Here is a 14,134-nt window from a genome sequence, read left to right on the forward strand (position 1 = left end):
TTTTCTTTTCTTTCTTTTTAAGCCTTAAGAGCCTCGATAGCTTTGATCTTGAGGCCAAGGTGACGAACTTGATCAATAGAAGACCAAACATGGTCTTGTTGGATTGCACGAGCCTTTCGTGCAGCGAGCTTCTCTCTACGAGCCTTTGTAGGCCATGCATGAGCTGTGAACTCAAAGTTCCATCGCTTGAAAATGAAGACCTTGACAAAGTCGAGAATGACAAAATAGACAAGAGAAATTCCAATGACAGCGATACCCCAAAGCCAACCAATAGCCTCACCAACGATCACGCCATATACACAAATCAGCATTGCGAAAACCTGGGTGCCCATGACAGCAATAAAGAAGATTGGTGAGGGGATATTCTCCCAAAAGTATCCAGAGAGACGTGTCGAAAAGATGACGAAGTGAGGCGCAGAGGAGATATGTAAATACATAATGGCCTCTAGCTGATGCTCAGAAACATCAAAGACATCACGTGCGATAAAGAAGTGAGCAAACGAGAGGGCAGTCAAGAGTGCACCAAGCACAATAGACAGGAAAATGAGCTGGCCTATCCTCCATTTGTCAGGATGAGCAGAGATCTTTGCATTATCAACCGAGATTACCAACGTGGCAGCATCGTTCAAAATGCAGATTAGAATAAGTAATATTGGCCTCATCCTCCACTGGAGAGCCATGGTGATACAGAAGAAAAATATAAGGAAGTGGACTGTGGAGGTGATACGATAGAGAGCATACGATCGCATACGCTGGAAAATAGCTCGAGAGGTCAATAGCCCGTCAACGATAGTAGACAATCCAGGAGCGAGCAAGACTATGTCAGCAGCAGAACGAGCAGCATCTGTGCATCCGTGGACAGCAATACCAACGTTAGCTTTTTTGAGAGCTGGGGCATCGTTCACACCATCACCTGTCATCCCAACGAGGATACCTCGATTCTGAAGCAATTCAACAACGCGATATTTGTGCTCAGGGATGACCTGCGCGAATCCGTCAGCACGAATACAATGTTCTGTGATCTCATCTTCAGATTTATCCTCATTCACCAAGTGACCAGCATCCAATATAACACGTCCCAGACCCAGACGATGCGCGACCTCCTTGGCAATAATCTGCTGGTCTCCGGTAATCATTTTAACATCTACACCCATATCGTTACAGCGGCGAATAGTCTCGCCAGAATCCGGGCGAGGGGGATCAATCAACGAAATCATTCCAACAAGTTCATACTCCTCTAAACTGCTTCGTTTGGTGCGCGCAACACCCAGAGCACGGAGACCGCGCTTTGCAAGCGCATTAACAGCACGGACAGCATCATCGTCACCACCAACAAGGCGAATAATAACTTGAGGAGCGCCCTTGGCGACCTTAAAAGATTCTTGAGTGTCCAAATTCAAGACAGTCGCCTGTGTCATTTTCGTCGCTGGATTGAAGGGTAGGAAAGACGTCACTTTGTATCCAGGGACATCATGCTTATGTGTACGATCTTTGAGAATATCAAGCTGATCCTCTGCAGCGGTACGGACAGCAGCTTCAATGGGGTCGTTAGCACCAGGCTCGGCCGCAAGGTAAGAGTATAGTAGGATATCTTCTGATGTGTAGTTGTTGGTCAAGTAAGGTTCGTCAAAAGTCAGCTCGTTCAGTGTCAATGTCCCAGTCTTGTCAGAACATAGAACAGAAACCGATGCCATTTCCTCCACAGCTGTCAGACGCTTGACAATGACTTTGCGAAGCGCGAGCTCCTTGGCACCCATTGCCATGGTCACAGACATGACTGTAGGAAGACCGACAGGGATGGCAGCAATAGTGAGGACCAGGACTTGTTCGAGAACGTGTTTGAATTCACCCTCCTTAGTACCTCGATTATCGACCAAGAGGTAAATGAGAATAATTAGGACAAGGACAACTGTGATCAAGATCAAAAAGTTGCCGATACGGTTGATAATCTTTTGGAAATGGCCTTCTTCAGTGGCTACGGCCATAAGGCCCGCTGCACGTCCAATGAAAGTATCTCCACCGGTCTTTGTCACAACCGCCATTTGCTGACCCTGCTTGACGATTGATGAAGAATACACGGTAGCGCCCTTATTCTTTGCCAAAGGCAATGATTCTCCGGTCAAAGCAGACTGGTCAACCATCAGATCGCCCTCAGTGCTCTCGCCAGTGGCGCCAATTCCAAGAAGGCGGCCATCAGCAGGAATGATATCGCCAAGACGCAAAATAATCACATCGCCAGGCACAAGTTCAGAAGTATCAAGTTCAACTAGATGACCGTTACGCCAACAACGAGTTTTCAATGCTAGTGTTTGTTTGAGAGCGTCCAGAGCCGATTCTGCTTTGGCTTCCTCAACAAAACCAATAGTGGCATTGATGAACAGCAAGGCCAGAATAATGCCAAAATCAGGCCAATCCTATGTCGAATAAACAGCAAAAAAAAATAAAAATAAAAATAAAAATAAAAGGCAGGAAAAGTGAGTCAAGCCAGTTATAAAACAGTTTTAGGATACCAACTGAGCAAGGAAAGAGACATTGTCTTCCATCCATTTCAGCGAGTACAGAAGTCGCGCTTTTAAATGACACAACGGTGAGAGGCGACAATTTTATACTTACACCAACAACTGCTGCACAAATACAAGCAATCTCAATCAAATAAGCAATGGCGCCTGTGAAATAACTGAGGAACTTGAGTAAAGGATGGCGCTTCTTCTCAATTAACTCATTGCGGCCAAAAGTTTCACGCCGTCGAGCAACCTCATCGTCACTTAAGCCCTGGCCGGGATCGGTATGAAGCAGTGCCTCAAGCTCAGGCGATATTTCCTCAACATGCTCATGGTGAACTTGCTCTTCAATCTCAACGTTTCCAATCTTGTCTTCTTTGCTTACAACTACTGGAGGCGCATCCTGCGTCTGAATTTCTGTTTTTTCGTTCATAGCCATACCTATTCAGGGTGTAGACGCTGAGCAATATTGGTGGTATTTCATTAGGCATTAAATTGTATATATTTTTTTATACACTTGTCACTTTCATAACATAGCACACTGAAATTTTGTGAATATGTTTTATGCATTGAGAGCGTTGATGGAACAGTCATGGGATACAGGTTTTTGATAATTCTTACATACCCCGACACGTTTAGGCTGTCTTTGATCAGGATAATGATAAAAATATGGAAAAGAAAACGGCAGTTGGTATAGAAGGGTGTGCAGGTGTTCGTAAATGGGGATGCAGAGGATCAAAAGAAGATACGCTCAGGTATTCTGTTGTTATAAATGAAGAAAGAAATAGAGAGACAATAACAACAACAACAACAACAACATCCAGCGAATGGATGCTGACCAAGAGTGAAAGTATTTAATTTAAAAAAAGAAGAGAAAAAAAATAGTAGAAAAGATGATGGAGTTATGGTGTGAAACGTCTGTCAGTTTAATAAATTGATGCTTTTTTTAACGCGGGTCTATCAAATGATCCGATCCGCCGCCCTTTTTGGACAGGGTTGAAGATTTGGATGCAGACGAGATTAAATTGCTCAGTCCAGCCCAACTCATGTCTTTTTTTGGGTATAACTGTATCACTGACACTGATCATGCTGATGCCATTACACATGTTTGTTTTGTGCTCAATGACACACGCGCGCACAGGAAACAAATAAAGCGTACAAGATGGAATAAAAAAATCATGCAGTTTTCCTGATAAACAAATGTTCAGAACATGTGGTTCGTCATTACAACGGCTTTTTTTTTTTTTTTTTTTTTTTTTTTGTTTACTGTGCAACATTAGGCAATACAAATAAATGATGCAAACTTCCATTCTTTCAGAACACGGTGGAGACATTTTATCCATCAAGAATACAATAAAATTATATGGGCGAGTCGATCTTTTAAACGTAAACAAGTCTGGAGCAGAGCAATCAAGTGTTTGTGCATCGTATATATAGACTGTACAATCATATATATATATCTGTAAATGAAAATGATATCAGCAATGTCGGCCTAATGAAGGTTGTATTATAAATTACATCGTGGTGAGGACAATCCATCAACAAGAGGATAAACTTGAAAAGACATTTTAAGCTACACTAAGATTTTTTTTATTGATGTAATGGCTGGCGGGATTAGTTGTCTTCTCTTCATTTGGTCATGACCGGATATATTTCGCAATCAAATTAGTCTCCTTGTTGCAAGCTTCTTAGAGATGTTGAAAAAAGAAGGTCTGCCACTGAATCATTCTAGACATTAAAAAAAAAAAAAAAAAAAAAATGAAAATCGAGTGTCGTGTCTGTCAGATGCGCAGCACTTGATCTACTTTACTAGCTGCCACCTTGATGTCAATAGGATTAGAAAAAAATAGCCTACATCCTGGTGGGGCATGTTTCAAAACTACATATTTATCCCTCTACTACTTCATTCAAATCAGCAAGTTGTTAGCTCTCATGATCCTAACAATGCCTGGAGAACACTACTAATGGAGTATTTCTTTGCATCGCTATGGCTAACAGTTGTCCAACCTTTTTCTTTTAGACGAGCAGTCATTCGACTCACTATCTTGGTACTTCCTCCAATTGACATTTGTAGTTTAAAGGCTTAACTAGGACATGTACGTAGTTCATATACAAGCAAAGCAGCTGTTAATGTTTTTAAAGTTCGAATTAGGGGAGAAAGTGGTAAGTACTATGAGGATACAAGTTGGAGTCAATGATCCATTGCCTTCGCTACAATGCGTCCATGATTAGTAAGGAGCGCGTGAAGAACAATGACAAGAGACCGTCGAAATTCTCGTTATACTGGTCAAATTCCATGGCTAGTCGAGCTTTCAGTGATCAAACCCGCCGAGAACAAGCCGTCTCATGCTGACATCACTGATCGTTATAAAAGCCGCACTGGCGTACGAGAAAGTGACATCGTACATGGCTCATAGTCCATGTGGTGTTCATAGCCATCGGTTACCATGAATGGTCGAAGAAAGCGGCAGCAAAAAGCATCCACGCTCGTAACGACAGCCATTGCCAACGCAACGAGCTCAAACACCCCTTTGTGATACGTATAGCGATATCGCTAATAACACTATAATCGCTTCTCATAACCTGCGGTTTGCAGCCAAACACAATGCATACATCAACGTCGGAATCTTCGGGCCTGTTTCGTTGGCCAAGTGCATTAACGAGTATGTACACGAGCCAGCACAGGGCACCAATTTCTGCTGCAGCGAACAGGAGGAACTGTCAGCTCCGAAAACATCGACGTTTTATCTTCCGCAAGAGGGACTTGGTAGTAAGCATTTTTACGTGGCATTTTCTAAATGTGTATATACCCAAGCCATCGTATAATGCTCGTTAATAATAAAAGAATTGGAGGTAAGCTCGGATTATACGCATGGGGTATCGTCTATAAGAATGTATATATCGCAGACGTATGCTTGTCTCTCCTCCAGTCTTCATTTTTTTAGCGTCTCTGCTGCTGTCTCTGCTGTCTCTGCTGTCTAAGCTGTCATTGCAATATCTGCTTCAAGTCTTCCGTTCCGGCCATCAATTTACTTCAATACGCTCGCTTGAACCCCCAGTGCTATGTTTGTTAGATGTTCTCTTTCTCCTTATATAGTGACCCTGCTGAGCTATCCACTTGAAGAGGGTGAGGGGATTTCAAAGGGTCATATCGTATTATAAGCGCAGTGATTTTCACCAGTGTTCAAAGCTTGCAAAAATAAAAAGGAAGCACCATACCAAATTGCAACGCAACGTATGAATTACTGTGGTAAATTCCAAAGCCATTTTTGTTTTAATAGTAACAAGTCATATGTACAGAGGACACTACGGAGCATCCACTCCAAGCATTCGAAGTTGTTCCTTCAAGCCCGTTAGCTCTTGGTCCTGCTCTGCCAGGCAGATTAAGAGATCCTCATGCTCTCGCTCAAGTGCCTTATGCTGTTCTTGCCGACTTCGCATCTCCTCACGCAGTCCTGCAAGCGTATTCTCGTATTGCTCCTGTTCATGAGCCTATTTTTATATATTTTTGAACAAAAAAGAGATACTTATTTGAGCAACATGTTCACGACATTGATTCAGCAGCTCACATTTAAAAGATAGACTTGTACAAAAAAAAAAAAAAAAAAAAAAAAAACCTTCTGTGCAAGAAGCTTTTTGGCCTCCTCCAGTTGTGATCTTAATTCTTCTAACTCTGCGTCTTGCGTCGACAGCTTGGTCTGTAACAAAGTCAATTTTGACTCGATCTCGGCATTATTGGGAAGTGCCAGCCCATTTTGTGTGGGTGTGTTTTCTGGAGACAGTGTGATTGACTTCTGTGTTCGTTCTACATGTGATACACACAATATCCTTATAAGCTTCAATAAGAAGGTAAAAGGAAAAAAAAATAATAATTGTCCAGAATATCTTACCAAAGGTGCGTTTCATAAATTCAACAAATGAATAGTCAAAGTAGAGATTAGGCAACTTCCCATCGCTTTCTTCGGATGGAAGAACTATCATAAATGGCGCGACTGAATTAAAAGGTTTAGACTCGCGTACGCGAGTAATGCACGCTGCAAAATGGTCATGTCCGATACGGCTCAAGATAATGGGTTGAATAGTAGCTCGTGTGATCAATGCATCCTTCTCCCAGTTGAATTCATAGCATATCCCAAGTAGAAAGGCAGCCAAGCCCTGAACCATAGGATCTTCTTTGGATGATGGACTAATAAGCTCGATTAACTATACAAAAATCATCCATAGTATTAGTCATAAATCTTCTGACAGCATCATTTCAGCACCAGCATTGTAATACCATGAGAGTGCAATTGCATGGTACAAAATCAAAATTTTCATTCTTACAAATTGCAAGTGTGCACCTTCCGATAAAAAGTCCTTAATGCTCTTGGGACTATCATAGCACCAAATACACAGTAATGCTAAGTAACCCAGAGCAACTCGTACATCTGCTCGTCCCTTCACAGCAACCATTAACGCGGCTGCAATGGCATGAATTAGCGACACAGGATCTTCACCTATTACCCAGTATAGACATGTAACGATAAAATATTATTAGCTTTGCCACCGAACGATACATTTAACTGAATCGTCGCTTTACATTTTAAATTTAATAGACTTACCATTTTCTTCGTCGCCAAACGTTATCGCAAGAGCGATACCCTTGGCTCGGGCATTGTTCTGCAAGATATGAGAAAATAGAACGGATGCAAACCAGCTGTTGTATGGATCCGCCACAGTTGTTTCAGCGTCATCTTGCCATCCTTGAAGAGCGCTGAGCAAAAGTGTTCCTGGTGATTGTGGTTTTTCTGAACGATAAATACTGTATCAGATAATGTCCTAAACTTTCATATTCTGAGCCAAATGCCGTTTGTTGGTCTTTGCACTCTCGTTTACTTACCATGAGACTCTATATTTGGATTGTCTTCTGGAGGCGCATTCAGAGTTGTGGCTAGTACTAATTGTGTATCTGGATTCTCTAAAACAAAAGACTATAGCTAGGAAAGTTAATACTATAAAAAGATAAAACGGAAACAAAAAATTGATTTTTCCACGGAAACTTAGACTTTTCAATCTACACCAACATTACCTGAAATAGACAGGTAGCTGCCGCCCTTACTGAGTACGTGCAGCCAGGATATCGTCCTACAGCAATGGCTACTACTTCAACAATAGCGGGGCAGCGTTCGCGTACTTCTAAGTGTCTATGAGCCTGGGCACCACGGTCGCCTACAGTAGAGCCTCTCCCAGATTGGAAGGAAGATCGAGATAATTGAGTTGATGATCGTGAAGGTGCTGCAAGTGAGAGTGACGCATCTCCTATGGGGACAGGCGGTGGGTGGGCTGGAGTAATGACAGCTTTGGATAGCGCATCTTGGTTGACTTTGTTCAGCCGAATTAGCTCCGCTAGAGCGTAGAATGCACTGGCCTTCACCCTTTGAGGAGCATTTGATGCCAAAGAAAGATCGATCAAAAGCTGGAGGATCCCGCATTGAGACATGGATCTCTATTAGTAAAAAATAGTAATATCTTGTTCAGCTCAAGTCCACATAGCTCACTTTCTTCCTCAAAATTAGGTGATCGGGCAAAACTCTTCCTGAGTTGACATACCTGATTTGGTGCAGTGTTTGAGTGGTCAGGAACAACAAGGACGCGAATCAGCTCCAGAATCATAATCATATTGTTCCCCTTTTGGTCCGACCATTGGTCTCTCAGCGGAAGCTCATGCCTGCCGTTGCTATCCAACGTATCGTCTTCAAACAAAGATGGGATTCGCTGTATACAGCTCGTCTCACGAAAGTAATTCTATAGTATTAACCCCCCAGATATCAGCAGCCATACGATGTGAATAAGTGGGTATTTCCTCATCATACTATTCGATCTCCTTTTCTCATTCAGATCTTCAAAGAGTCAAAACCATATTGGATATATACTGGTACCTGATTTGAGACATTGTATCTAAGAAGATTCTGCACTAATTGAAGACAGTCTTGGACAATAATCCCCCCCGAGACGGCCCCCTCTTCGTCTATGATAGCCAATAGTCTCTCGAACGCGTTTTCAAAAGCAACGATCTTTTGCAAATCTGCATTCGACTCTGTCAATGATATCAACAACAGTAGCCCCTCTATGGATGAGAAGGGTATTATTAGGTTATTTTTGATTTATTACAAACAGCTAGTATTCAATATATCCAACCCGATCTTACCATTGCGAATAATCTCACGGCGATCATCCAATAGTGCAATCAGCCTTGACATGCCAATAGGTGACGTCAAGATACATTCTTGAAGTCGCGCGGCGTTATTCAGTACAAGTGTAGAAAGCAGCGATACCACATGGAATCGTATGTAAAAATCATTTTCCTCGAGCATATCCAACAGGATGGCCACATCACTAGCATCCTACATCCATGATAATGAAACATCAGAATAAAGTCATATTCAGCACACAGTAATCTAGTTGAGGTACTTTTACTCTCCAACATATAAATATTCCTTGCCACTATTCTTGACTCCTGTTAAGTAGCTTGCCTTCATGATTGCATTTGACATCTCCAGCGCAAACTCGATGGTCCCTTCTCGATCCTATGCGGTAATATGATGCATGAGAGAAACAACAAGCTGATTATCAGTAAACATCGCCATCTACTAGCTCCTCGATTCAGTTTCTTTTTATAGTAATCATACCGTATCCGGTTGACAGAGTACTGTTAATGTCTCTAGGACAGCTTTACAGATATCAATGTCCATGGAATCTCGTCGTAACATGTTGCAGAGTACTAAAACTCCTCGTGTTCCAACATCCTAGTTGAGGATTACGACAACTCGCTATTTGTCAACGACTATATCATATACAAACATATTCATCGTAGCCTCTTTTGTACCCCTTTTTTTTGTCATCATGTTCATCTTTATTATTTCATCGTCTCCAGAAGAATAGTGATCAGCCATCCATACTCTTTTGTGCTCTCTTGAACAGGACTTGAGAGCGAGAACAGCGGCACGTCTGTCCTCGAGAAGGGTGGCATGCTCTATTCTTTCACAAAGTCTGTCAATGATTTCTGATCCTGTCTGATGTTGCCCTTTTTGTCCACGCAAGGCATTGAGGCCACTGGCAAAAAAATCCATTGTTGTAGTAAAATGTCCTTCAGATGAAGTCAATGATGTTAAGTTTGCCTAAACCTGATTTTGACGTTTCTATTGCCACAAGTTACTAGATGTTGAAACAGCAATGAAGAAAAAAAAAAGGGAGGGAAGGAGGGTGAGAGAGAGAAAGCTTATCCTGTCCTTCATCACCAACGTTCAATTTAAATTTTCGAAGCTCTGTAAGTATACAGTCCCTAGCATTAATTGAAATAGGCGTTCTATCATGCTCTCCAACTCGGCAGCACGCTTAAGACTTTGCAGGTAGTTCTCGGCCAGGAACACGTGAATGTCTTCAGCCTTCTAAGTAGGCCCAGTTTTGTCAAACCTTTATTGCGGTGGAAATGACAAAAGGCTCATAATTGCGTGTTCCATACAATGGACACGTATCAACAGCCAATACATGTACATGTACATGGTGTGGCCAAGCTATAAGCGACGGACGCGTTGGATGACTTATATATAACTAGTTAAAGCCCTTATATATCCAGAGCCATCTCTATATTCTACCTCCTCGTCCTCCGCTTTCTCTTACTATCCACTTTGTCGCCCTATGGTCCCTTTACCCTACTGATTCCGACAAAACCACCCAAGTTCTTTTTCTTTTTCGCTCAGTACCAAGTTTGCCTTGGGAGGGCTGCCGAGAATGAGGGTGGGAGACTAACGAATCAGGAATACAGGAACAACAGTTGAAACATAACTTTGATCTACTAGGGACTGAGGAGATTAAGCTTGATAGGTTAGAGAAGTGTCCTCCGGCTACGACAACAACCAATACAACTATGGGTACAATGACTATTGTGGATGTTCGCTAGCCAGAGAGGTGTGCTAAAATCAGCTTGGTCACTTAAAAGCACGACCAGGATGATGAACAAACATGCCACACTAATGCGCCATTTAGTACGGCGGGTAAGTTGATGATATTGGGATCCCTTTTATTTGTTAGTTAGAAACTATATCCTAACAATGACAACGGTTCGAATATAGTCTATGAATTATCAACCAGTGTGTGTTGCGCCCACGTCCTCTGCAGCAGCTTTCTCGAAGCTGCCTTTCTACGCTCAAAATACTAGCTGCAGCTGCCAGATCTAATTCAATTGCTATACCATCAGAGCGAAAAGCATTGCTCGTGCCTGCTTGGTCCAAGTTCTCGTTTAAAAGAGATTTGCAAGCAACCAGCGTCAACATCAATAGTAATTGGAAGGCCATAGTCCAACTATAAGTAAAACCAATTACTGTTTTTTGTCCTTTTGGCTATCGAGTTATTTCAGCCCATGAATTATTGGCGCTTTGCAGACCAAGGGATAGCAGAATGCAGAGTCAAGGTTCGATTTGGTTGGTTTTTTATCTTTTTTTTTTTTTTTTTTTTTTGCAAATCATATGTTGTGCTATAGCCACGAGCTCATAGGTGTTTTTTGCTTGAGGATGGGTGTCCAGCGCCAAAGATTATTAAGATGAGGAGGAGGATCATGATCGAAATATCCTGCATCCATCCCATAACTGCACTCCATAACACGCCTTGCTTCTCCCTCCATGGGAATACCAGGTGAAGGATGCGTGGCGACCAGTCCATCACATTTAATTGCCCGTCGTTGTCTGCAAGGACCCATGCGATATTCACAACACGCATAGCCAAAAGTAGCAATAAAAGGTACTATTGCTCAACAATTAATATGAAAATACAGAATTAGATATTCTTGTGATGCTCTACGTCCCAATGGACTTGACAGGGATCAGAACACAGCCTTACCGAGCATATATGGTCCACTTTTCTCGGTTCATATGGGTCATTAGGCTCTGGAGGTGATTTCTTTTCTACAGCTACAGTCTTTTTTCTCATTTGACGAAGCACTGCACGGTATTCGTCTAGTGCCCAAAATGCCGTTGCATGTATCACGACTCCTATAAACATAGCCTGACTAGCCCAGCTCAAGGCATCGGACAATTCAAACACAAACTAATATCACAGAGATAACATGACAATAATACTGGGTGAGGATCGTGACATTGTGAATCGATATCAGATTACGATAAATGTAAAGCAATGACCTTACCTTCCAGGCAAAACAGGTTCGACAGAGTAACAAAAGGATGAGCCATCGTCGCGCTAAACGTTTCTTGAGCATTAAATTCCTGCCACCAATGCTCCGAGGCCCTTGCTGAGGAGGTAAATAGTCATCTACAATCTTGACAATACCGAAGAAGTTGTCCTCCAAACCAGTTTCAGGCTCAGGTGGAAAATATCTTTGCGCTGCAAAAAGATCTCTACCATCGGATGTCCAACAATTTCTTGGAGATTCTAGAGATCCACCAGAGGACGAAGGTGTCTTAACTTTTTCATCTCTCCCAAATGGCCCGTGATTAGAGCTGAAGGCCAAGGAGTCATCTTCATCATTCATGTCAGCGTCCGTATAATCAGAGAATCCAGACCTAGCTAAAGGTCGTCTTAGTTGGGCTAACGAATGATTCAATTCAGACCTCTCTGTTTCTGATGTAAACTCCCGATGAGACCAAGATTTCGTCTCATTTTGCTCTTGCGACCTTGCCGACCGGTGCGCAAAGTGGTTTTCGGGAGGCTGGAACTTTGCGGAGGGAAAACCCAACATTTCGCCTAAAGATATGTTATTAAGCCCCATGTTGGCTATGATAGAAGGATTGGCTAGTGGCGAGGGTTCGTAGGCTCGTGTGTGAAATTTGACATTACTATTGCCAGCAGTAAAGCTGTTATTAAACATTTCTGCACTCCCGGGTCGTGAACCCGGCTGGAATGACGCGCTTTCCTGCTCCGAGTGACGATTTGGGTCCCGATACATGCCAAATGCTGCTGACAGATGGTTCGCAGAAGTTAGGGTAGGCTTATTAGATGACCAACTCATCTGATCAATGTCAGGTGAATCAGTGCGGGATCTTGGGCCATCATGTAAGAGCTCCGAAGAGTTTATTGCTAGACGAGTTGACGTGGACACAGCATTGGATTCACGCTTCTTGGTCTATTAATAGATAAAACACGATGCTTGGTCAAATATGTATAATTCTGATGCTACTATATCAAATAGAAAATGCCAAACAAGCACTACCTTGTGCTGGTTTTCCAATAAGGCATTGTTGCGAGAGAGGACTTTCGACGACGGTGGGGATATAGCCTGTCTCTCAAGCTTGAATTCCAATGGTTCCTGTAAATATCGTCCAGTATGAAATGCCAAGAGATATATAATATGTAACATGAGAATTGCACTACAGAGCTGAGTTAAATTCTGCTTCCATTGACCGATAAACAAAACTAAATATTGCAAAACCAGAAGAGGAACCGCGCCGATTCGTGCCCAAATATGGTATTGACGTTCTCGGATCCGAATCCGTGGCATCCTTTGTATTGTGAAATGCATTGGATCCCAATATAATCCTGCAATCGACAGTCCCATCAAGCCCAAAATGACGATAGCTGATAGCTCATCATCGGAAAGAGTGCGAAGCAGCTGTCCATCAGATGTTGACCATGGCCAAAAGGCAGAAGAATAAAGCTTAGAAAGTGCCCCTATCATGTTTTGTAGCGTCAGACAGCCTATACTTTGGGTGAGAAACTTTGGTAGCTGAAATATCTTCGAATCAAAGAGTGCATCGATGCCCAAGAAGCCTACTAAAAAAAAGATAGATAAGTATTATGGGAATGTGTTAGAGGCATACATGTGTCGATATAAATGGGTAGGGCCAGTTCCAATACTAGGCACACAGTGATAAAGGTTCATACCAATGATTTCAGTGCTCAGCAATGCTGTATGCGCGCACAAGTAACTACATCCTGTAAAGAGCCAGCCTATACTTGGATATTTCCGTGCAGGTCTAATATTATCGCCTCTACTCTTACTCAGTGTTGCATTCAGAAGGCTAGATTTGATCTGATGACCCTGTTGCGCTAACTCTTTCTGGACCTTATCCAGACATCTTACACAAGCCAATGGATACCGCTCCTCAAGCTGCCGTCTGTATGTCTCTGCACTGTCGTAGTAAGCTTCATAGTTCTCATCCTTCAAACGTGTTATATGAACAGGTCATGTTAAATTCGTACTACGTTTTTTAAACAAAGTTCTCAGATAGAATGACAAAACGACGAACACACAACCATACCTACCTCCTCGTCTGGTATATAATTGCTTAGTAATTGATAGACAACTCGTTGATGACCGCTGCACATTTCACAGAAAATGTCATTTCGCGAGGTCTGTCGAATATCATTATCTCCTGCGATTCTCCTGTTTTTTAGGCTGTAAGCTGCATGGGATACGCAGGATGCATCAAACAATTTTTTTTTTAAAAAAAAGTATTTAAATACTAAATCAAAAGCAAGGAAAGCGAATATTTCGTTTCTAGTCAAGCAGAGGCACTTACAAATACGTTTCGTAACATCTTCATTCAATGATTCATCAAACATTTCCGGGACCGGCACAATATTTCCATCCTAGAACAAGTTTATGAGTTTCCATTTCAGCAAATGAGGCAGTCAATTATTAC

At 42.3% G+C, this 14,134-nt stretch overlaps 4 protein-coding genes across 4 annotated transcripts; all 4 read right to left on the minus strand.

The window, feature by feature from the left end:
• Positions 1-17: 17 nt before the first annotated feature.
• Positions 18-2,940, minus strand: BCR41DRAFT_371493 (H(+)-ATPase; the record flags this gene model as incomplete). Its single annotated transcript, XM_022026609.1, has 2 exons — positions 18-2,414; positions 2,614-2,940. The coding sequence occupies 2 exons, from the start codon at positions 2,938-2,940 to the stop codon at positions 18-20; spliced, it is 2,724 nt and encodes a 907-aa protein (XP_021880437.1).
• A 2,823-nt stretch (positions 2,941-5,763) lies between these two features.
• Positions 5,764-9,955, minus strand: BCR41DRAFT_355505 (p115 like vesicle tethering protein). The gene is made up of 13 exons (XM_022024497.1): positions 9,440-9,955; positions 9,170-9,286; positions 9,014-9,067; positions 8,689-8,884; positions 8,420-8,607; positions 8,091-8,285; positions 7,570-7,986; positions 7,381-7,471; positions 7,103-7,288; positions 6,825-6,997; positions 6,392-6,704; positions 6,119-6,306; positions 5,764-5,993 (listed from the first exon to the last, which is right to left on the minus strand). Exons 1-13 carry the CDS (start codon positions 9,608-9,610, stop codon positions 5,808-5,810), a joined length of 2,475 nt encoding a protein of 824 aa, XP_021880438.1. The 5' UTR covers positions 9,611-9,955; the 3' UTR covers positions 5,764-5,807.
• A 603-nt stretch (positions 9,956-10,558) lies between these two features.
• Positions 10,559-10,957, minus strand: BCR41DRAFT_355507 (hypothetical protein). The gene has a single exon (XM_022024498.1). The coding sequence runs from the start codon at positions 10,832-10,834 to the stop codon at positions 10,586-10,588; it is 249 nt and encodes an 82-aa protein (XP_021880439.1). The 5' UTR covers positions 10,835-10,957; the 3' UTR covers positions 10,559-10,585.
• A 42-nt stretch (positions 10,958-10,999) lies between these two features.
• Positions 11,000-13,499, minus strand: BCR41DRAFT_94061 (hypothetical protein). The gene is made up of 4 exons (XM_022031090.1): positions 13,374-13,499; positions 12,703-13,187; positions 11,680-12,615; positions 11,000-11,582 (listed from the first exon to the last, which is right to left on the minus strand). Exons 2-4 carry the CDS (start codon positions 13,165-13,167, stop codon positions 11,313-11,315), a joined length of 1,671 nt encoding a protein of 556 aa, XP_021880440.1. The 5' UTR covers positions 13,168-13,187; positions 13,374-13,499; the 3' UTR covers positions 11,000-11,312.
• Between the last annotated feature and the right edge of the window lie 635 nt (positions 13,500-14,134).

Source organism: Lobosporangium transversale (genome assembly GCF_002105155.1).
Source record: "Lobosporangium transversale strain NRRL 3116 chromosome Unknown BCR41scaffold_23, whole genome shotgun sequence".
NCBI classification, from domain to species: domain Eukaryota; kingdom Fungi; phylum Mortierellomycota; class Mortierellomycetes; order Mortierellales; family Mortierellaceae; genus Lobosporangium; species Lobosporangium transversale.

What these genes read in the sequence shown, in the direction of transcription:
- BCR41DRAFT_355505 (XM_022024497.1), bottom strand. Translation starts at nt 9,610, where the DNA reads ATGGATTTTTTTGCCAGTGGCCTCAATGCCTTGCGTGGACAAAAAGGG. An exon ending in TGTCAAATGCAATCATGAAG is followed by an intron (nt 8,885 to 9,013) that starts GCAAGCTACTTA and finishes TCATGGATGTAG; the next exon opens with GATGCTAGTGATGTGGCCAT. An exon ending in AAGGTGCACACTTGCAATTT is followed by an intron (nt 6,705 to 6,824) that starts GTAAGAATGAAA and finishes ATTTTTGTATAG; the next exon opens with TTAATCGAGCTTATTAGTCC.
- BCR41DRAFT_355507 (XM_022024498.1), bottom strand. Translation starts at nt 10,834, where the DNA reads ATGGCCTTCCAATTACTATTGATGTTGACGCTGGTTGCTTGCAAATCT.
- BCR41DRAFT_94061 (XM_022031090.1), bottom strand. Translation starts at nt 13,167, where the DNA reads ATGATAGGGGCACTTTCTAAGCTTTATTCTTCTGCCTTTTGGCCATGG. An exon ending in TATTGGAAAACCAGCACAAG is followed by an intron (nt 12,616 to 12,702) that starts GTAGTGCTTGTT and finishes ATCTATTAATAG; the next exon opens with ACCAAGAAGCGTGAATCCAA. An exon ending in GAACCTGTTTTGCCTGGAAG is followed by an intron (nt 11,583 to 11,679) that starts GTAAGGTCATTG and finishes CTGTGATATTAG; the next exon opens with TTTGTGTTTGAATTGTCCGA.